Source organism: Nyctereutes procyonoides, unplaced genomic scaffold (assembly GCF_905146905.1).
Source record: "Nyctereutes procyonoides isolate TBG_1078 unplaced genomic scaffold, NYPRO_anot_genome, whole genome shotgun sequence".
NCBI lineage: Eukaryota > Metazoa > Chordata > Mammalia > Carnivora > Canidae > Nyctereutes > Nyctereutes procyonoides.
Window position 1 is genome coordinate 11576530 of NW_026575144.1, and position 24060 is coordinate 11600589.

The 24060-nt window shown below is 40.8% G+C and overlaps 1 protein-coding gene across 7 annotated transcripts in view; it reads left to right on the plus strand.

Moving 5' to 3' along the window:
• DISC1 (DISC1 scaffold protein) overlaps positions 1-24060 on the plus strand; it is a 346483-nt gene that overhangs the window by 57361 nt on the left and 265062 nt on the right. For all 7 annotated transcript variants that reach the window (XR_008662318.1, XR_008662319.1, XM_055308948.1 and 4 more), the window contains exon 3: positions 809-878. Coding sequence is in view for 5 of the 7 variants with exons in the window: in XM_055308948.1 (XP_055164923.1) it covers positions 809-878 (70 nt within the window). In the remaining 2 variants the exon portion in view is untranslated. The remainder of the gene's footprint in view (positions 1-808; positions 879-24060) is intronic.

Below are 24060 nucleotides of genomic sequence, written 5' to 3' on the forward strand. Positions count from 1 at the left end.
TTACATGAATAGGAACAGGCACACATCACAGAGACAGTACCCAGAAAGGACATTTTGCACAGACCGGAGGGGGTGATACCTGAACTGGATATTGAAGGAAATGTAGATGTAGCCAGGCAAAGCATGGAGGAAGGTGTGTTTCGGGAAGTAAACCCAAATCCATTCACTGATAGGCCTAGAATTATCTTCAGAAAATCCCGGGCCTCCTGTCAAGAAGAAAAACAATTAAAAATGAATGTGTTGGTAACCCTCTGACAAGCGATGGGATCACTGTGTCTATATGTGGGTTAAATAAGGTGATGCTCTTTTCTGGAAGGATTTTGTGAAGTCCTTCTTGTCAGTCTCAGCCAGCCAGCAGGGCAGCCTGCCGAGTTAGAGTTCACTTTCTTCTTCTCTTGGCTTCCCTTCCAGTCTTGGTGTGTTTATCTTCATCATTTTAATGTGATTTTGAGAACAGAGACCATTTGGTCAGGTCAGGAAGTTTGTGTTCCTTTTCATTATGCATTTTTTTTTTCATGCAGATAAGGGTACAATGTGATGTTTTTGTTTAAAATAACTTTCTAACTCTTTTTGTGGATTTTATGCTCAAATTACACTTTCTCTTTATATAACTTTTTCTTTTTTTTGAGAAACTAATGCATCTGGCATTGGAAAAATGTACATTTGTGGTTCTTTTTTTAAAGGAGAATAAAGAACTTCAGTTTTAAAATCATTTCTAAATGTTTTTAGCTTTAAAAAAATAAGTTTGCTTGAATGCTATTCTAATTTGGCTTTCATTTTCTTTCCCCTTCAAACCCTTACCCCTTAGGTAAAATCCCTAAGATTAAAGCTTCAGAAACTTCAAGAAAAAGCAATTGAAGATGATGATTATGATAAAGGTGAGTTTTATTTTGTTTATTGCTTATTTCTTCTTTTCCCTGGAATGTCCCATTTCTCTTCTACCCTCATTTATACCGATTTTCTACCCCCCAAATGAATTGTGTAGTCTTTTCTCTGATCACCTCCACTCAGTAACAATTGATTGTTTTATAGCACTATTATTTTGTGGATATAAAAGGACTTTATGAGCATTAATCCTTTGAATTATAAATTTGTTGATTACCTTGAAATACTTGGGGTATTTGGACAATGAAAGCTATTAACTCGTCATCTGCCTGCCTAACATGTGATAGATCTATAATTTATTCATTCATTGAAAAATATTTGTTGTATTATGTGTTAGGCAATGTGGCAGGAATAGGAAAGTAAGGTGGACACAGTATCTGACCTTGTGATGCCTATAAATATGAGCTCTCATGGAACTTTTTGACTTCATACTTTACAGGACCAGAGATAGGAAATGAAATGGGTTTGAGAAATGCCAGGCTGTGCCAAAGGGGTCAAATGTATCAAATTTTCATGTGATATCCCCAAACATCCAAGCTAGAAAAGAGAATTCACAACATGAGACCAGAAGATAGAGGAATTGATTAGATAGAAAAAAAGAAACAAACCAACAACAGTTAAAACGAGACATTGTAGTAGGAGCTGGAGCAGAAGCAGACAAGGACTGATGTGGCAGCTGAATGGACATGGGGTAGACTGGGTCAAAGGAAGGATTTCCAGTATGGTTGGCCTGGGAAGAGTCTTTAAGACTTTGGATGCTGATTGCCACATTTTATACCCATTTCTCCTGAATGTGGGGAATAGAGAAGGCTTAAAATAACTTCCAGGTTCCCCTAGACATTTATGAACTTGATAGATCATCCTGGTGATAACCAGGTTTAGCACACTCAGAATAGGTCTGGAAATAGAATGTAGACCTAAGGATTCTTCTGGAAGCTGGTTAGCCTGGAGGCTTGGGTCTTCAACATTACTGATCCATATTTCTTATTTCCAGTAAATATGTCACGGACCATTGGTACCGGCACGCCACAGAGTGGGATGAGTGATTTCCAAAAGGAGGTTGCAAATCCTGTTCTAGAAACACCCAGAGCTGGTGTAGTGTTATTACATTTACCATTGAGGTGAGGTGGAGTTAGAGTGTGACGGGGTGGGAGGAAGGAGAGGAATCTGGGAATGGAGGTGGAACTCTAAACTCTCCCACTCTTTCTACAGGCTGTCTTGATTTCATGACAGCACTGGGCGGAGACTGAGATGTGTGGGAGAGGAGGCGAGTCTGAGGCAGAGTGCACCTTGTGAATGGGCACAGCTGTAGGCAGAGAGCAAAGGAGCAATGCCTGCAGAAGGGGCACTCACTGACTTTCGTCTGTGAGGGACAACCGAGCCTAGGTTTGAGGCTCTCCACTGCTGGCCAAATTAATTTTCTCTGGCATGGGCCTTTAGCACACAGCTCTCGCCCTAACACACAAAACTGAAGACATAGGTGGAAAACCAGGCCCTCTTTTTCTGATCAAGGCCTGGGGAACTTTCTGGACTTGGTTTTTGTAGTGGGCTTCATTAAACAAAGGCTCACTTCTTTAGTCTTTTTTCCATATATCTCCAAAACACACAAGAGAACAAGATTGGATAAGATAACGCCTCATCAGGGAAGCCAAAGGAATAAAGACACCTTTATTTAGTGTTTTGTCTGAATTTCTTTGTCCTGTTTCTATGTCGAGAATGAGAATGTCTCCTGAATGAGAAGCTTGGGGGCAGGCCCAGCAGTCTGTTTTAGAAGCCTTCCAGTGGTCAGGAGGCATGCTGGTATGTGAGAAAACACTGGCGCAGGGCTTTACTCTGCGGAGGACCGGCCTTGTTGCATAGCAGCCAGCTGAGTCCTGGGGGCAGGAGCAGGAAGCCATCAGGGGCTGTGTCCCTCTTGATGCATCAGGAGTCTGTGGACGGGACAAGCACCCTGGGAAGCACTTAACACACAGAATCACATACTGACCCCCTTCTGTTTAAACTCCCAAATCTGCAAACCTGGTTCAGTGTGGTGAGATGTGAATGCTCTTATGAAATGTGCAGAGGGCCTGGCACATAGTAGGTGGGCAGTACGCCAGAGTTTTGTGATGAACAAGGAAGTTACTTGCTGCTGAATGCACAGGGGCCACGGATGGCCAGCTGGAGTGAGCACAAGGATCAAGCACTCTTGCCATCTCAGGATGGGATTACTTAGCTCATCTGCAGTCCCCGGGATGAGGTACATGAGGGGGAGATATTTGTGTAGAATTTGTCTCACTTTAAAAAAAAAAATCTATTGAGCATCTATTGTATATTACAGTGCTTCTCAAACTTTAATGTATATAGGAATCATCTGTGGAATGTGTTAAATGGACATTCTGACCAAGTAGGTCTGGGCTGGAGTGGAGACTCTCCATTTCCAGCAAGCTCCCAAAGGGCACTCTTGCAGCTGTCCAGAGAATTGCACTTGGCGTGCTGGTGGGATACAAGGGAGACATGGTCCATTTTATTTATTTCTTTTTAAAAAGATTTTATTTATCTATTTGTTTGTTAGTTCAGTGCGAAAGAGAGGAAGGGCAGGGGGAGATGGAGAGAGAGAATCCCAAGCAGACTCCACGCTGAGCCCAAAGCCTGACGTGGGGCTCGATCTCACGATCTGAGATCATGACCTGAGCTGAAATCAAGAGTCAGACACTTAACTGACTGAGCCACCAAGGCACGCTGATGCAAGGCCATTTTAAATGACACATTGAGGGGATCCCTGGGTGGCTCAGCGGTTTAGCGCCTGCCTTTGGCCCAGGGCATGATCCTGGGGTCCTGGGATCGAGTCCCAAGTCGGGATCCCTGCATAGAGCCTGCTTCTCCCTCTGCCTGTGTCTCTGCCTCTCTCTCTCTGCCTATCATGAATAAATAAATAAAATCTTAAAAAAAAAAGACACATTGAGCACTGTCCTTAGGATTTTCATCTCAGGGAGTTTCTGACCAGGGAGGGGGGAGGTAGCACAGTACACAATAATGATAGTAAAGTTACACATAACACGTCCCTTAAAATATAAACTAAGGAAGTTCCAAAGGAGGAGAAACTACTTCTGGTAGAGGTGGGGTGGGTGAGGATCAAAGCTCTCTGGAGGGGGTGGTAACCTAGGTGGGCCTTGGAGGGAAAGGAGGATGCGTCTGGAAGAGCACATTAGAGAACACAGAGAGGTGTAAAAGCCACTGTCCCACAGTGTGGTTGTCTTGAAATGGGATGTGAAGTTGGCTATGGTCTGAAATGGATCACCACAGGGCCCAGTGCATCGACTGGCATGTAGTAAGTGATCCATACATTTTTGTAAACTAATGGCCAAGTCATTTGGGAAGTTTGGTTGATATTGAGGTGGAGAGTTTATTGTAATGAGATTTGTTGAAATACGATTTGAGTAAGATTTCCTTTCTCACTTGGTTTATCTAGGGTTACTAGTAAATGTTTCAAGGATTGTGATTTTGCTGTATACTCAGCCTTCACAGTCTTTGAGTGGACTCACTTCTGCTTCAGTGTTAGCAGCAGTGGTGGGGCTGTGCTCTTTCTCAGGGGAGCCCCCCAGGGACTGCTGGAGTCCACGAGGTTTGCCACGAGAATCTGGAGGGCTCTCCCTTGGTTTTGTAACTTTTCTCTTTCTTTTTAGTTTCACTCATAAAAAATGACTTTCTGTTCCAGACAAAGGAGCAATTGGCACAGAATAGAAAGTTCCATGTTTTATCTCCTCAAAGTGCTGGCAGATTTACTCACTACTGCCTTGTGGGAAAACCCCAGGGCTCTAATTACACCTCTCCCTTGCCTAGGAAGTAAAGTTAATAATTCCTTATATTCTTGCATAAAGCTGGGAGAGCTTGGGCAGGAAAAGAATAACACCATTTGGTACTTGCTTAAGAGTTTCTCTGCAGAGGCTCAAAACGCCTTACTGATTTCATCACGTTAGTGCTTGTCTCATGTCTGTGGTCAGCTGAAGGGCAAGTGTGGGACTTCAGAGTCCTGCAGAAGGAGAAAGTGCTGTCCTGAAATGGGAGATGGAGGGCGGGGTCTGTGACCGGCTGAGAGGGAGAAAAGGAGAGCGTGGGCAAGGATGTCCAATGTGGTTGCTGTTTCAGCTGCTTCTGCACTGACATCTGGCCTGGAACGTTCCCCTGCCTGTGACCATATCTGCTGCTCACTCCTGAAGCAAATGGAATGAGGTTGTGGGGAAGAAGGAGAAAAATTTCAGGAATTCATCATTTCAGGGACTCACATCACTGTGATATATAACACAGCTGGCTTTACCCTGCTTGCTTAGGATTTCTTTCTTAGTGTAAAGAGTGGTCAGCACTGAATTGGTTCCTCTATCCTTTGTCTTCACCAATATCCATTATGACAAAACACAAGTATGATGTGAGACATTGGAAAGAGGAATGATGACAGTAGAGGTCAAACATAAAACCACTCTAGAGAGTGACCAGCTGTTTCCTAAATTGCCATAATCTTCATTTTTTCTTTAAGCAAGATCGGTCTATTTACAGTTGCTCTTTGCTCTTTGGTGATGGTGTATAAATCATCCAAGTTGACAGCCCTGTTTTTCAGGGAGGACCCCATTCTCTATCTCCTTTAGGATTTGGTGTCTGAGTGGCTTCCTGGAGTCTCATGCTTAGAAACAGAAGCTCTGCTTCCTCTCCTCATAGCCCTGGATGTGATAGAGCCCTTTCAAAATGGGAGTGGGTGCCATTTTGGGGTCCGCAGAAGAGAAATGCTATTTTTGGCAGCCTGTATTGCTTTGTGTTCCTACTGAAAGAGTAGACTGCATTTGGGATCTGCTCAGAGAGACAGGACTGGCACTTAAGATGTTTACAGAGAAAAGAGCTGCACTGAGTACAGAGGTGGACGGGGGTGCAGTTTCTGTCTGCAATACCTGTGCTCATGCACTTCTCTTCCTCCCCACATGCAAGGTTTAGAAACATCATCGCAGTGGCCTGCTATCTACCAGGTTCTCCCTCTAGGTTCTGAGGAGTGCTTGCAGTAAGTACCAGGAAAAGAAGCTAAGACAATGCAACCAAGTAAAGTAAATGGCATTTTGTATGCATTGTCTATAGGTTTTTTTTTACATGTGATATGTATGTTAATGTAGAGCTGTTGCACATCTGTTCCATGTTGGGCACTTTCCCATATGTAGCTATTACATCCCAGGATCACTGTGGGAGGAATTGATACTGCCCCTGTTTCTCTGGTGAGGCCACAGACACTGCTCAGAGGGGACCAGCTGTGTCCTCAGGCCACCCATATCTTTGCCTCCTGTCCTTGCTGGGTCTACGAGCATTTTGTATTCCAATGTGGAAAACTGAGTTTTGGAGGAGTTGTGGCGACCAAACCTAGAAAGTTTCTGGATTCTGGAAACTCTTCTTTCCATGACGATTAGGGAAGAAGTGGAGGAGGGCTCCACTTGGGATGCATCAGGAGGATTTTCTATGATTTTATCTAAAACCTTAGGGTATTAGGAAGTTCGCATATGTATTATTTCAATTTTAACCTTCAATATTATTCTCACAAAAGCAAAAGCTTGTGTGTCTGCTTCCTCTTATTTTAGGTAAAAGCTTAAAAATTGAGAGATGAGCTATTTGTGAAAACAAACATTGTAAAAAGAGAATGCAGACAAACACCATTTACTTCACTTAGTTTATTGTCTTAGCTTCTTTTCCTGTTTACAGGAGAGTTTATGTTTGTATAAGTTAAGGTCCAATATCTCAGCCAATGCTGGCTTTCAGGTCATTGTTCATATTTGCAGTTTGTGTGTTGGCATTTTTCATGAGTGCTAGGAGTGTAGTACATCGTGTGACACCTACTTCAGATGTGAGCTTTATGCACAGACCCAGATGGTTTATCTGCATATGGTAAACTTCCCTTTCATTTGTAGCACAGAATGTGATTTCAGCGTGACGCCTTTTTTCCTTGGTGTTCCAGCTGGGTGTACACTCAGCTACCTCCTCTGCTGGGGTGTTAAGGTTTGGAATTTATTAGACCTTCAGAACTTTGGAGGTGGAAGCACAGAGAAAATGTCTTCTCTTGATGGCCACCTTACCATCTGTTCCCCACATTGATGGACCTCTCCCTTGCCTTCCCTGGCTCTGAGGAAGTCGGTCAGTCCTGTAGGGATTGCATGGAGTACAGCACATTATTCACTATGAAATCTGACCATCAAGGCTAGACATGCTGCTGAACACAAAACATCAAGACAAACAAACAAAAAATCTTTTTCCCCCTCCATCTCCTTCCCGTTATTAAGCACTTAGTTGAAACTTGGACACACTTTCCTGCTGGCTGAACTGTAGCATGTTTTTAATGAGTGGTAGCAGGTGGTTGTGAAAATAGTGGACACAGCATCTTACTCTCTAGGAAACTCTACAAATGACACAAGTTTCTCAAGCTGTAGAGTCTGGTGGGTGGGAGCAGGAGGTTGGGCAGAAGTTCCTCTTGCACTTACAAGACTGATTTTGAAGCATATCCCACAGTTTTCTATGTTCCTGCCACCTTCCCTGAGTGGCTGAGAGGCAAGCTGGGAGCCCAGGAGAGTAAGTTCACCTGGGGAGATATTCCATCTGGGCCTGAGGAACTCAGCTGCTCTGCAGGTAGCCAGACAGGACAAAGCAGTGACTTATATTGAGGCTGGCTAGCTGGGATAGTTTTTCTGTGAGAGCACTTAGAACTTTAGAAATGTCAGCAATTTTACTTTATTTAGCAAGTGTTTGCTTCCCCTCTTTCTACAGATTGAGAACTGGAAGGGGTGTGTCTGTGATCAGGAACAAAAACCTCAGCATGACTGAATCTTCCCACAATCATTTCAGGTCCAAAGTGTCCCTGCTTTTGGTACAGATGGTAGATTTACCCTTAAAGGGAGATGCAGGGTGTTAGTCACTTAGGCTATTATCACAAAGCACTGCAGACTGGTGGCTTGAAAAATAAAATTTATTTCCTCATAGTTCTGTAGGCTGGAATTCAAAGCAGGTGTTGGTGGGTTGGCTCCTTTTGAGGCCTCTCTCTTTGTCTTGTAGATGACCGTCTTCTCCCTGTGTCCTCATGGGGTCCTCCCTCAGTGTGTCTGTGCTCTAATTCTCTCTTTTTAGAAGGACACCAGTCATTTAGGATTAGGGCCTACCCAATGATTTCATGTTAATTTTATAACTCTTTAAAGAGTCTATCTCCAAATATAGTCATTTTATGTGGTACTTAGGTACTTTAACATAGGAATTTTGAGGGGACATAATTCAGCCCATAACAAGAGCCTAATGGACTCAGGGCAGAGCTAAATACTAAACATATCCAGGTGTTTCTGCAAAAGTTTGAATAATTTGGTTTCACTAGTCTATTGTCAAATGCAGATATTTGATAGAAAAGTTAAAAAAAAAAGGCAGACTTCTGTGACATGAATGAGCTAATTATTCCTTTCCTGTCCACAAAGTAACCTGGCTATTACTTGTATCTTGTTTTGTGTAAAACCCTGAAGCTAGTGAAGAGCAGAGAATGGCTTTTGGATTAGTATATCACAGTACCTTTTCACATGAACAGCATGTTATTGACTCTTTGCCAGGTTTACCATGCCATGGTGGACCAAAAAATGTGTAAAGGATATTAGTTTTTTTCTTAGGGAATGTTAGCTTATTTGGGATAAAATGAAAATAACATAAATGTGTGAAATTTCAGTTAACATTAAAATTGTGTGTGTGTGTTTGTGTGTATGCATGTGTGTGTGTATGTGTGTGTGTGCTCTGTACTTTCAAGAAGAAGAGACCCAATTTAAACAAGAAGAAGAGGAAAAGAGGATTCATAGTTTGGTGTGACAGTGCTGAGGTGAATGGGGTCAGGGGACCCAGGATCCTCACTTTGCTGTCTGCAGTTTGACTTATTCTCTCAAACCACTTGTTGCACTTACCTATTGCTGCATGTGCTAGGCTGAAAAATAGCCCCCCGAAGATATTAACATCCTAATTCCCAGAATTTGTAGATGTTACCTTATTTGGAAAAGTGTTTTGCAGGTATGATTAAATCGAGAGTCTTGAGATGAGATTAACTGGATTATTGGGGTAAGTCCTAAATGCCATCACATATGTTCTTAAGAGAGAGGCAGAAGGAGACTGGACCAACAGAAGAAGAGGAAGTGATATGACCGCAGAAGCAGAGATTGGGGTAATGTGGCCAAAAGACTTGGAATGCTGGCAGCCAACTGGAATCGGAAGAGGCAAGGAATGGATTCTTCCTGAGAGCCTCCGGAAGGAGTACAGCCCTGATAACACTTGATTTCAGCCCAGTAAAACTGATTTCAGACTTATGGCCTCCAAAACTGTGAAAGAATGAATTTCTGTTCTTTTAAATCACAAAATTTGTGGTTATTTGCTACAGTAGCCATAGGAAACTAATATACAAACAACCACAAAATTTAGTAGTTAAAGCAATGTCAGGGAATGACATCAGGAAAATAGTAGAGTAAGTGACTCCAAGCAGTCATTCCCTCACAGAAACATCAAAAGAGAAATATAAACTGTCAGAACCAACATTTTTGAACTCTGGAAAATAGCCTAAAGTTTAGTGTAACCAAGCAAACCTTGAACCAAGAAAAAGGCAACTTGAAAATAGTGGGAGGACTTTGTGGCATTTCTACTTGCCCTTGTCCTACTCCTCCCCAGGATGGCAGTGACCTTGGAGATGACAGCTCACATTCCTGGTATGGGACTCTGGTCCCTGATTCCAGGGGGAGCAGAGCAGATTTTACTGGAAAATTATTATATAAGTCTATTCTAACCTGTTTTGGGTTACCTAAAGGACTGACATCAAGTGCTTGTCTTTCTTTTGGGTAACTCAGGGTGGAGGCTAGAAAAATGGCAAGCATTGCTTGAAAACACTGCAAGGTGGACTAACAAACTGAAAACAGCTGGACAAAAGTTACTGATTGAGAAATACAGCAGGCTGTCTCCTGCCCAGGAGCAACAGCTGGGGGAGACCTTTGGGATATTCAAAAGCACTTGTGTATATATAGAAATTTAGAAAACCACTTGTTTGGGGGATCCCTGGGTGGCTCAGCGGTTTGGCGCCTGCCTTTGGCCCAGGGCACAATCCTGGAGTCCCGGGATCAAGTCCCGCGTCAGGCTCCTGGCATGGAGCCTGCTTCTCCCTCCTCCTGAATCTCTGCCTCTCTTTCTCTCTATGCCTATCATGAATAAATAAATAAATCTTAAAAAAAATAGAAAACCACTTGTTTGTTCAGAGAAAGATACATACTTAGAAAAAAGAAAGAGAAGACTAAACTTTCACCTCAGGCTGATCCTAAGGAGGCTGGTGTGGCCCAGCAGTGCAAAGACTGGGAGAGAAATTTGTTTGTTCATTTTTGGTGTTTTTCTGTGTGTTTATTCTGTGCTATTTCCCCCTGTGCTTTCTTTTCTGTTTTTTTTTTTTTCTTTTTCTCCCAGCATTTGAGGAACTCTTTGTCTAAACACTGGCTGAACACAAGTTATAAGACTCTTCAAGGAATATAGTTTTTGCAAAAATAGTTTGGAAAATTACCTAAACAGATGGACTACTGTAGCCTTCAACAATGGTAAAAACAACAGCAAAAACAGCAACAAAGCCAGCAAACTGGGGGATTTGGAGAATCTGATTTCCAGAGTTACCACATTATAATATTTAAATGACCAGTTTTCAACAAAGTATCACAAGACATACAAAGAAATAGAAACACATGGCCCATTGAACAAGCAAAGATAAGTGGACAGAAATCATCCCTGAAGAAACTCAAATATCAGATTTATTAAAGACTTTAGAACAACTGTCTTAATGACGTCCAAAGAGTTAAAGGAAACATGGATGTAGAACTAAAGGAAATCAGAAAAACAACATATGAACAAAATGAGAATATTAATAAAGAAGTTGTAACAAGTAATCAAATTCTGGAGCTGAAAAGTGTAACTGAAACAAAATACTCACTAGAAGGGCTCAATAGTAGATCTGAATGGGCAGAAAAACAATCAGCAAATTTAAGATATGACAAATGAAATAATTTAGTCTGAAGAGGAGAAAGAGAAAAGAATGAAGAAAATTGAAGATAGCCTCAGAGGCTACTGGAACATTATCAAGCAGACCATCATATACTTATAGGAGTTCCAGAAGGAGAAGAGAGAATGACAGGAGAATATTTGAAGAAATAATGGCTGAACACATCCTAAATTTGGTGATATACATGAATCTACAAATTCAAGAGCTCAATAAACTACAAGTAAGGTTAACTCAATGAGACCCACAGGGAAACACATAATCAAATTGTCAAAAGTCAAAGACAAGAGACTCTTGAAAGTGGCAAGGGAGAAGCAATTCCTTATATACAAGAGATCCTCAATAAGATTGACAGCTATTTTCTTATCAAAAATCATGAAGACTAGAAGGCACAAGGAAGATATATTTAATGTGGAAAGAAAAAAATTGTTGATCAAGAATTCTATACCCAGCAAAACTGTCCTTCAAAAAAATGAGGGAAATAGTAAGAAATTTCCAGGTAACAAAAGCTAAAAGAGGTTCATTACCACTAGACCTGCTCTGCGAGAAATGCTAATGAGTGTCCTTTAGGTAGAAATGAAAGACATTAGAGAATAACTTGAAGCCATGTGAGGAAATAAATAATTCAGTAATGGTAAATAGATGGGCAAACATAAAAGCCTGTATTGCTCTATTTTTGGCTTCTACCTCCACTTTTTGTTTTCTATATGATTGAAAAGACAAATGCATAAAATTTATAATTTATGAATTATAAATCCATGTTCCTGAGTGTACATGGTAAAAAGATGTAATTTGTGACAGCAATAACAAAGGAGCTGTGTAGGGGCATAGTTTTTATAGTCTATTGAAGTTAAATTGGTATCAATTAAAATTAGACTGTCTTTACTTTAAAATGGCAAATGTAGTCCCATGGCAACCACAAAGGATGTGCCAATAAAATATACACAAAAGGAATCAAAACAGTTCAATACAAAAAAATTGATTAAACACAAAAGAAGATAGTAATGGAGGCAATGAGGTGAACAAAAGAAAGACATACAGAAAATGAATAACAAAATGGCAGAACTAAGTCTTTATCAGGAATTACTTTAAATCTAAGTTGATTAAACTTTGTAATCAAAAGACAGAGACTGGTAGAATGGATTAAAAAAATGATCCAACTGTATACTATCTTCAAGAGACTTATTTTAGACCCAAAGGAAAATAGATTGAGGTGAAGGAATGGAAAAAGATATTCCATGCAAATAGTAACCAAAAGAGATCTGGGGATCTACATTGTTAGACAAAATAGACTTTAAGTAAAAAACTGTTATGAGACAAAAGAGGCATTATATATTGATAAAAGCATCAACATCAAGAAGATGCAATAATTTTAAACATCTATGCACCAAACAACAGAGCTCCAAAATATATGAAATAAGTATTGACAAAATAGAAGGGAGAAATAATTCTCTGTTATAGTTGGAGCCTTCAATATACCACTTTAATAATGCAAGAACATTTAGACAGATAATCAATAAGGATATAGAGGCTTGACTAACACTATAAACCTACTAGACCTGACAGACATATATAGAACATCCCATCAAAAGCAAAATACATTTTTTTCTCAAGTGCACATGGAACATTCTCCAAGGTAGATCACATGTTAGGCCACAAAAGAAATCTCAATAAATTTAAAAGATTATAATCATACAAAGTATTATCTCCAACCACAGTGTGATGAAGCTAGAAATGAAAACCAAGGGCCATCTGGAAAATGTAAAAAATACATAATAATTAAGCAGCACACTCTTAGGGAACTAATGGGTAAGAAAGCAATCTCAAAAGAAATTAGAAAACATTTACAGATTAATGAAAAGGAAAATTAAACATCTCAGAATTTATGGGAGGCAAGTAAGGCAGTGCTCAGAGGAAAATTTATAGCTGTAAATACCTATTTTAATAAATAAACAAACAAACAAACAAACAAATAAATAAATTTTTAGGGAGGAGAGAGAGTGGGGAGTGAGTCAGAGGGAGAGGAAGAGAATCTTGATCTCATGATTCTGAGATCATGACCTGAGCTGAAATCAAGAGTGGATACTTTTTTTTTTTTGTAAAAGATTTTATTTATTTATTCATTCATGAGAGACACAGAGAGAGAGGCAGAGACATAGACAGATGAAGAAGCAGACTCCTTGCCAGGATCCTGATGTAGAATTCGGTCCCAGGATCCTGGGATCACAACCTGAGCTGAAGACAGATGTGCAATCACTGAGCCACCCAGGCGTCCCAAGGGTTGGACGCTTAACTGGCTGAGTCATCCAGGTACCCCTATAGGTATTTTTAAAAAAGGAGAAATATCTGAAAAATAACCTAAACTTAGACTCTGATGAACCAGAAAAAAGAGTAAACTAAACCCAAAGCTAACTGGAGGAAATAAAGATTAAAGCAGAGATAAAATAGAAAATAGAAAACCAGTTGAGAGAATCAATAAAATCAAAATTTAGTTCTTTGAAAATATCAACAAAATTGGAGAAGAAAAAAGGAGAGAAGATGGAAATAACTAAAATTATAAATGAAAATGAGAACATTACTGCCAAACATATGAAATAAAAATGAATATGAGAGAATATTATGAACAATTTTATGCCAGCAAATTGGTTATCCTGGATGAAATGGCCCAATTTTTAGAAAAGCACAAAATACCCACACTGACTCAAGAACTAGTCAAGAGATGGAATTAGTAATTAAAAACCTCCTAGCAGAGAAAGGTCCAGGGCCAGATGGTTTACTGGTTAATTCTATGAACCATTTCAGGGAATTTAACATTAATTCTTTTCTAACTGCTATGAAGAAGAGAAGAGTAGAGAACGCTTCCTAATTAATTCTATGAGGCCAGCATTATCCTGATATCAAAGCCAGATGAAGACTCACAAGAATGAAAATTACAGATCAATATCACTAATAGATGAAAATATCAACAATGCTGAGGTATAGATGTGAATCAAAACTACACTCACTAGGATGGTTGCTATCAAAAAAATGGACAATGACAAGCGTTGGTGAGGATGTGGAGAAAGTGGAGCTCTCATACTCAGTGTAGGAATGTAAAATGGTGCGGTGCTATGGAAAACAGCTTGGTAGTTCCTAAAGAAACTAAACATAGAATTACCTCATGACCAAGCAATTCTACTCCTAAGTATGGTCCCAAAGGAATTGAAAGCAGGGACTCATTCAGATATTTGTATGCTAATATTCATGCAGCATCATTTGCATTAACCAAGCAGTTGCAACAAACCCAAATGTCCATAAGTAGATGAAGGGATAAACAAACTGTGACATATACATACAATGGAATATTATTCAGCCATGAGAAGGAATAAAATCCTGATAAATGCTATGGCATAGATGAATCTTAAAAACATTGTGTTCAGTGAAATAGCCCAGACACAAAAGGACAAATACTGTATGATTCCACTTACATGAAATACCTAGAACAGGCAAATTCAGAAACAAAACAGATAATAGGTTAATGGGACAGGACACCTGGGTGGCTCAGTGGTTGAGTATCTGCCATCAGCTCAGGTGGCAATCTCTGGGTCCTGGGATGGAGTCCCACATCAGACTCCCCTCAGGGAGCCTACTTCTCCCTCTACCTGTGTCTCTGTGTCTCTCATGAATAAATAAATAAAATCTTAAAAAGAAAGAGGTTAATAGGGACTGGGATAAGGGGGATGGGGAGTTACTGCTCAATGGTTGCACAGTTTCTGTTTGAGATGATAAAATTTTAGAAATGGTAAATGGTGATGATTGCACAATATTGTGAATGTACTTAATGACACTGAATTATTAAAAAATGGCTAAAATGGCAAATTTTGCAGTATACATATTTTTTAATAATTAAAAAAATTAATACAATGTACCCAAACCCATTGAATTATATCTTTTAAATGGGTGAATTGTATGGCATGTAAATTATACTTGATAAAGCTGTTTAAGAAAAACAACGAAAATATTTATTTTCCTTGTGAGTCTGCATTTTGGGGAGAGGTGAGTGGGTGTAGCTTATCTCTACCCCAGGCATCAACCAGGGCAGCTTGAAGGCTGGGGCTTGGAATCACCCGCATTGTGAATCACTCATTGTGGCTGGTGGTTGATGCTTGGTACTTGGCTGGGACTGGGGCTGGGACACCTGTAGCCTATGGCTGTGTGGCTGCCTTGCAGTATGGTGATGATATCCTGAGAGAGAGCTGGGCAAGAAGTAGTACCTACTGTGGACTGAACTTGAGGGTCAGGCAGCGTTACCACTGCTGCATTTACTCATTAGAAATCACTAAGGGTGATGTGATCCATACTTAAGGGCAGAGTAATTATCCATCTATTGATGGGAGGAGTGGCTAAAGAATTTGTGGTATCTTTTGAAGCCACAACAGACTGCCCTTTATTCTTGTGTTTTTACATTCTTCCCACATGCAAAATATACTCACCCACATTCAAAACCCTTCAACAGTGTCACATATTATGGCACCAGGTTCAGGCTTGATGTCCAGGGGCTCCATGTCTAATCAGGTGCTGCCGCAGGTGAGACTCCTCAGGTGGCAGTCTCCAAGCACAGCTCCTTGGAACACTTGTGTCCTGAAGATACAGCTTGTCAACCCCCACAGTCCCAACCTATGGTAGTGGGACAGGTGTAGGATCACTGCTACAGATCCTTGTTCAAAAAGGGGAGAAATAGGAGGCACAGGCAGCCATGGGTCCATGGCAATTTTGAAATGCAGCTGAGCTCCTGTTGTCAATCCTTGATTAGCGTTTATCCCTACTGCCTGGAAGCGATTTTTTCATGGCACTCAGCTCTGACCTATGGGCTCCTGATTCTACATCCTGTGTCATCGTTCCTTGTCCATAAACAGCAGCCTGAGTTTGGAGCCAAGTAGTTTTTCAGCCTGCTTTCCACCCCTACGAGTTTGGGAATCTAAATGTTTTTTGTCATCTTATACCATCCTTGTTCTTTCCAACTTGACATAATTCTTTTAAAAATGTTTTGGGTTTCATATCAATCAATGTATAATCTACTCCATCAGACAAATCTATGCCCATGGATCTCTTCAAGAATAGCCTCTTTTTCAGGCTCCCTATAAGGCTCACAGGGGGTGAGATGCGGGGTGGGGGGTGGGGTGGGGAGGGGTGGGTGAAGGGGCGGAACAATGCTCCTAAGATTCTTACAGGGCTGTTTGACTGTTTGAAAGTGTCTGTGATCTTCCTGAGATCTAAGAAAGGCTTTTATAGTTTATGTCTTTGGCTTCATCTTTGACCATATTTTCCAGGCAGCACTCTGGGTTTGATCTTTGTCTAGAAGCCATTTCTTAACCTTAGCACTATTTGTCATCTGAAGACACTGGAGATAAGGAACAGTGTTGATTTCAAGCCCAGCAAGTCCTGGCTTCAAATGCATTTCCTTAGCTTCTTTCTCTCTTCTTACATTGTCCTGTGGCTAGTAAGGAGAAGTCAGGGAATTCACCTGCTGCCTGGGAATCTCCTTAGCCAGACCACCCAGCTCAATAGGTACACTCTGTATCATGTCACTTTGGGTGACAGTGTTTTCGAACTTTTGTCCTTTGTTCCAGTTTCTGATAACATTTTCCTCTTTCTCCTTTAAGTCCTTCCCAGAAGCCTCCTTAAGGTCAGTTGTGCTTCTCCCGTGTCTTTAGGGCCCTTCCAGCTTCCATGTACTGCCCAATCCCAAATCTGTGGCCACATGTTTTGGGCTTTTCTATGGGAGAACCCTACTATGGCACTAAAATCTGTTCCTGTTATCTATTGCTGAATAACAAATGAACGCCCGCCCCCCCCAATCTTAGAGGCTTATCAAAATGACAACATGTATTATGCTTAAAAAATCTAAAATTGGGGGAAATCTCAGCAGAGATAGCTCTTCTTTGCTCCATATGGCCTTAGCTGGGGCCGCTCACAGAATTGGAGAGGCCTGTGATCATCTGCACGCCTGTTCTTCTATCAGGCAGTTGATGCTGCCTGTCAGCTGGGGTTGTAGCTGCAATGCCCATTTGTGGCCTTTCCATGGGGCTTCTTGACTTCCTTACAGCATGATGGAGAATGTAGTTGGGGGGAGCAGTGGAGAGAGGTAGGACGGGAGGCAGAAGAAAATCTATTGTCTTTTATGACTTCATTTAAAAAATTATGTAGTGTTAATTCCACCAGATTCTGTTTACTTGAAGCAAGTCACCAGAGTTAGCCCATTTTCAAGCAGAGAATTAGGCCACTTTTTGATGGAGGCACATTTAAAAATGATCATACCACAACTATTCCACATGGTAATTCAAGACTTTTATACTAACAGCACCGTGACTTGAGAAGAAAAGGGTCTGTCCTCCGTGGCTCCAGTATGAAAACTTTCCTATTGAGGCTGGGGCAGGTGGAAACTCCTGGGATCAGCTGCTGTAGCTGAAGGGGTGAGGCAGCGTAATGAGCCAAGTGTTTTTACCTGTCTGTCTCTCCGACGCGGTGGGTATGTCTGCTATGAGGAGGTGAGGGAACTGGTGGTGAGCAGATAAAAATAGTAGCCTAGTTCACTTACTGCTTCATGAAACACAGGAAGTAATTAAGAATGGTTGAGAACAACATATGAATTTCAAAATGAGGGATGTTAAAAATATACAAGAAGATTAACACGGAAACACTCTGTACAGAGTTTATTCATTTAGTCAGGAAACATTTATCGAATGCCTGCTGTTTCCTAGCACTCTGCTGGACGATGGGAAGCCGTGGTGAATTAATACAGTCCTTCCCTTTCCAAAACCTGCTCTCACATATTTGAATTTGCCTCTTATTTAGAGATTTTCCCAGACACTTGTCCTAATCTTCCCTGGGGAGCAAAGTAACCTTTGATTTGTCTCTGACTGTGGCAGCATCTAGAGGGGCTTTGTGTGTTAGATTGAGAAAAAGCTCAATCTATCAGTTGGTTATTATGGGGCTGATTGGCCCATGTCTTGTCACTGAATTGAGTGATTGATGAATTCAACTGGCAGGATTAACCCTTCTATTTTTACGCAAAGTGACAATTAGTAATAATTAATGTATTCAACCTGGGATAGTCAGTACTTAAAAATACCCTCGCAAGCTATAACAGATTTAACAAGTGCTTATTTACATATTTAGTTTTAATTTTCTGTATGTTTTTAGTTGAGGCAGAGTTTACATACAAAGAGCTGTGAAATGTTTAATAATAACCCCTTCTGTACCTCTGGGTGAGGTCAGCGCAGCAGAAAGAGTGGAGAGTCCCAGGACTGGGCAAGGGGACTCTGTGTCAGTGTGGTGGGGGCCTTTTATCCTGTAATCTGTCCATGAACACCAGTTTGCTCCTGTATAAACTAGGAACAAGAATACCTACCCGCTGTGTGGGTGGAAGGTTAAATGTGATAATAGTGTATGTGAGGAGTTTGGTGCACAGGCTTGAAAACACAGTGTGAAGTATGGCTTCTTCTGTACAATCTCTGCCAGTAGTTAGCATCAGTACCACGGAAAGAAATAAGATAGAATGATTTGGCTTCTTACTTTCTATTTGGCAATAAGTAGCTTATTTGCACATAGCCTGATTTCTTTCCAGCTGCAAAAAATTCGGAAATGAGGTAAAGCAATACATATTAAAACATGCAAATTATAATGAGGCATTTAAGGCTTGACTACTCTTCACATCTTCCTGTGGCAAACTATTTTTCTTCTCGGCTGTAAATATCATGACCTTGAATCTTGTTCTTTGCCTCATTCTCTGTTGTTTGACATTGGATGACATTGAGAAAACAAGACTGAAACTCTGCTTGAGCTTTGAGGAAATTAGGTATCCTGGTTTTGAGGGTGGGTGGGAAAAAATGGAAGAAGAGGACATTGAGACAAATGGGGGGCTAAAAACAAAAGTGAAGAAGAAGAATTGAAGAGAGATAGATTCTGTGCTCTGGTCATTTTTGTGTGGGTCTCTGCTGCTCTGTGACCTGTAACTTCATGGGCAGAGAGGGTTAAGTGTCAGTTTCCAGACAGTTATTAATCCATCCAATTAAAACAGTCATTTACAAACATGGCGTTCATTTCCTCTGCATAATGGCAATGATATGGTGCCCTGGCCCCTACCTGGGGCCCCTTGCACTAGTGATGTATCGTTGGACAGTTAACCAGGTTTTATAAACTGACCAGGCACTTAATTAAATCTTGCATCCTGTCTAATAAGAAACTGACAGCAAATATACTCCCATCACATTCTGGATGACAGAGAGTCACACCAGAAGAGAACCTTGAGTGGCTGTTCCCTCCAGGTTTAACAAGCTCTGCAGTGTGTCTTTTGCTGCTCTCTTTGACTGCTGTTCTTGCTTCCAAATCAGCAAGGGCTGAAAGCATGGCACGAATCTATCAGCTGCTCTAGAGGCCCTGCCTTTTAGAGATGAATCGTGACCCACTTTTTAAAAAAGTTATATACGGAAATTTGAGTAAGTTTTCTATAAGACTTGGAAACAGAAAATCTTTGTTTACCAAAATCTTCAGTTGGGGGGCGGGAAGACACCTGCAGAACCAAAGAGCATCCCCATGGGTTCTGAGTAGAAAGCTCTAGGGGTGATTGTTCACCTCTACTTTGGTGGTGGGGGCTGGGGGATCACGACCAGGATCCTTGATACAGTTTTAAACCAGCTCTCTCTGCTCCCTCTGCCTCCCTGAGCCATTAGTGTGAGATTGTACATTGGCCTTTGGGTCTTGTTTCAACAAGGAAAGACAAGACCAAGTGGGACAAAGTGGCAGTGCACGGTTTCAGTGTGGGGACTGAGTGGTCTTGTAAAGCACATTCTATGTTCTGTGAACACATTCGTCCCACAGTTCTGTGACCTCCATACTTTGTTTGCCTGCTCATTCTAGCCTGAGAATGGCTTTCAGGTACCTTTGTTTCCTTAAAGCTGGATCTTTCCATTAATAAGGGAAAAGGACTTGTATTTGTGACATCACTTTACCCACCCCCCAAAACTATTGTGTAAAACCTAAGATCCATCCTTTCCTCTAGAAATTCTTGATCTCTGGCACAGCCCAGCTCCTCTTGCTATAGTTCCTTCTGCCATGAATGGCACCAAGGAAGAAAAATTGGGAGTTGTGCTGGACATTCCCCTCCCCCTGGACTTTAAGCCACTATATCTTTTCGATTTCATCCCCACAGTATCTCTTCCTTCCTACCTTAGATCTTACGGGTTTTTGCCTGGACCAACACACTTGTCTCTTACAGGATCCCTGCTTCCATTCTTGCCCTGCTCCGATCTATTCTTCACCTTGTAACCAGTCTTCTTTCTCAGATGCTTGTAGGTTCCCATTCCCATTTCACCTCTCTGTGATGGACATCTTTAGGGTAATTGGTAAACGTAGCCTGCAGCAACCCTGTCTCACTCTGGCCCTTGCCTAGCTTCCTAATTTCTTTTCTTGCCACTATTTTCCTGCCAGTAGCTTTCTCCCTAGTGCTCCAGTGTTTCCTGAAGGCAGGAAATCTGTTCCTGATCAGTTTACACCTTTCCCTGCACTCACTCCCCCCTTTTCCTTCTTAGGTCCTATGAGATCATCCAAGTCTTGGTTTCAGTGTCCTTTCTTTTGGCTTTTTTGCATGTTCCCTAGCCCTGTCCATATTATGTTCTAATATAGCTATTGGATGTCCTCTTGGTTGAACTGTAAGCTGTCTGGGGGAGAGAATAAGACCTTGTCTAATTTTAACTTTTTAAAAAAAATCTCGGACCTCACATGGTGCCTGGTCAAAGGCAACTCTTAAGAAATGCTTGTTGAATGAACAAAAGAATGTTCTAAATACATCTTATCTACCAATGATGATTGTCATTGTTATCTTGTTCTTAATAGTCGGTAACTCTACTAACTAATGGAGTCATAAAGTATTAGTGCCGTTCAGGTCAACATAATTAAAAGCCTGACAACAAAGTTAGCTTCTGCTATTTACTAGCTGTATAAGCTTAGACAAATAATGTAATCTTTCCAAGCTTCAAATTTTCCCACCTATAAAATGGGATATCAGATTTGTTTTGAGATTTAATGAGATGGTGTATGCTGAACATTTGAGTTATATATAATGCTGGATGTGATTGCAATGATTACAATCACCAGTATTTAAATATGATCAGTCTATATAGTAGTTTAGACTTGCTGTCTTTGTGTTTTTCTGTTCATATTTGTTTATAAAAAAGTTATTGTCAGAGCAGCAGCTGGAATACCTTGGAGTGCCTAGTTGAATACCTTTTGAAAGCAGAGAGAAACCAGAAAGCCCACAGCAAAGGGACTTTTTAATATTTCACAGTAGACAAACAAAGTTATTTTCCGTCATGGCGATGTATTGGGTGGAATGACCTTTATCAGTTGATGACAGTGATGTAGCAGAAGGGACAGTTTTCCACTTGACCTTTATACAATGTGCCAGCTTGTCTCCTAACACAAAATAAGTTACAATTGACAGGCTTGATAGAACACTAACCTGACAGAAGCTTATTGTTTGGCAGGAGATAGGCACTCCAGCAGCCCCCGTTTGCTATAGAACGTGGTGACTTTCACATCCCCCAGGGTGGCTTAGAAATGAGTACTGCCTAAGTCACTGCCAGAACATTTAGTGTAATTAGTTCCTCTGGGAGTTTGTTTTTAAATGAGATTTGTTCATAATGAATTTTTATTGCCACGGACTTGATTACTCTGCACGGGCCAGACTATATTCTTTCGACTTTTCTGACTTTGTTAGCTCCCTTTCTCTCTTCTTGGCCAAAACATCACAGGATGCTTTCTGCACATCTTTCTCCTATTGCTTCATTATTGCCTTTCCATAAACTTTACTACTTCCCTTTAGGTTTTCTGCTATGGGTATTTTCCCTTGAGGTTTTTGTCCACAAGGGCTAAAATGTGAATTTTGCAAGTTTGCTCCTTCTCCTAGGTAGTCATGGGGGCAGAAGTGGTGTTGGGGAAGCAGGGAAAAAATGTGTTGCAGTTCAGCCTTGCAGGTTCTGTGGAGAAAATTGATGCTGAGGATCAGTTGATCTGGGTTGTAGCCTCGGTTCTGATACTAAGTGCATCGATAATCACAGGTAATTTATCTCTCCTCTGTAAGAAGTCAGAGGAAGGATTCCATTTTTATTTGAAGTAGATGGAAACTGTTAGTTCTTATCATGAATAATTACAAGTAGAAAATGGGCATGCCATTCTGGAACTTTTCCCAAAGCCGATCTGCTATGAGTTGATAGAGCCTGTCTTCATCTGCTAAATGGGTACAATAACATCTGCCCTATTCCTGTTGCTGGGCTCATGAGAAACAAAGGAAATACTAAATAGAAAAAGTGTTCTGATTGAAAGAACTCTGCCAACATGCTGGCTAGGGAGTATGGGGAGCTATGGATAATGCTTTCCGCTTTTTAGGCTTTTCCATACTATACATGAACAAAGAAAAAGAAAAAAAATAGGAAAAAATTAGAAGGAAATATACCAAAAGAATAGAAAAGCTTTGGAAAGTTGGAAATCTCATAAATCCCTCAATACCACAGCTGAAGATCTGGTCTCATGTTCTGAGTAATTAATTCTCACTGAGATTAATATTTTATGCATATCTATGGAATCAGAGATTCACTCGCATCTTTGAAATTGGAGTCTGTCCCTATTAAAATAGTGGATAAAGATACAAATCTTTTATTTTTCTTGAAGATCTTATACAATGAAAATTTCACTTACGTCATACAAACTTGGGAGTGCAATGGAAAGTTGGCAGCTTAAGGCTGGCAGTATTTACAGCTCCTCAACAGTTTTGAATCTATGTAATTTTTCAGAATTCTGGCAAACTGATTTTCAAACTGTGTTCTGAGGGGGTCCCAGGGATCCTTAGGGGAGCTGGAAGGAAGAACCATCCCAAGAATCAGTGCGTCTTGGCTTTTACTGGTGGTTAGTACTCAGTAAGACTGTGTCTTAAAAAGGATTAAAGCACAATAAAAACAACAAAGAAAAACCAAGTACTTGAAAAATTATTGCCATTAGACTTAAAAATGATACTTCAGAAACTCTGAAAGTATACTGAGAGGAAGAAAGAGAATCCTTCCAAATCTTGGCCTCTTTTTCATATTTTGGATGGAAGCTTGACTTTTGGGTGTCCCAAACCACAGTACGCTAAGAAGTGCACAGCCTAGAAGGATGATGGCATTTGCTTCTAATCAGGTCCTAAACAGTGAGGACAGGATTGTCCAGCATGCTGAGCTCTGAAACAAATCCTTCCTGTTATCCCCACTGGAGCAAGTGCTTCTGATGAGCTCATGTGAGGGTGGATTTCCAGCATGAACAGCCGTGTGTTTCAAACACTGTTAGTCCCAGTCAGGGATGTTATACTGTGTCCATTCCACTTAGAGGTATTAATTTTCTTCTTGGCAGTCGGAACCAATTGCTTTGGATCCTCCATGGAAACTTCAATATCCTGAACTCCTACTAATGAAACTCCCTAAATTTAAATAAAACAACAACAACAACAACAAATAGATAGCAACATGGAGCTAGCTAATATGTCTTTAGACATAATGAAAAGAAAAAGGATTCAGGTGGAGAATATGCTCATTTAAGATAGGGGTGGCATCTTGCTTCTCTTTCTTGTTCTCTCTCTCTCTTTTTCTTTCAACATGCAGTTGTTTGGATGCTGGCCATGGACTGGAGAAAAATCAATTGGGCGTTTCTGCCTACCCTAAGGCCTGTCTCTCTAATGTTCCCATCTTCTATCATGGCATGAAAAAACACTATTGTTCAACATCTGTGTTTGAACAGTTACGTTTTTGTAGGGAAAAAAAACCCACCCAAAAGTGAATGGAAAAATATGCTACGATTAATGTCAGTCATAGGAATTCAACTCTTGGGGCCCTTTGGACCATAATTAAGCAACCATTACCCCTTGGTGACAGTATGTACTAATTGCGGGTTACAATGTCTGGGCAGGAAGTCACCTGTCCTGCAAACTCAGGTCCATAACATGATGACATTCCGTGTTCCTCCCTTCCAGAATTGTTGCTGGAAGGTCAGATCACTAGCTGTGGACTTAACTGTTTTTATGGAACTTCTTTCTGGTCTAGCTGAAGTGAGAGGCATCGCTTCTGTAC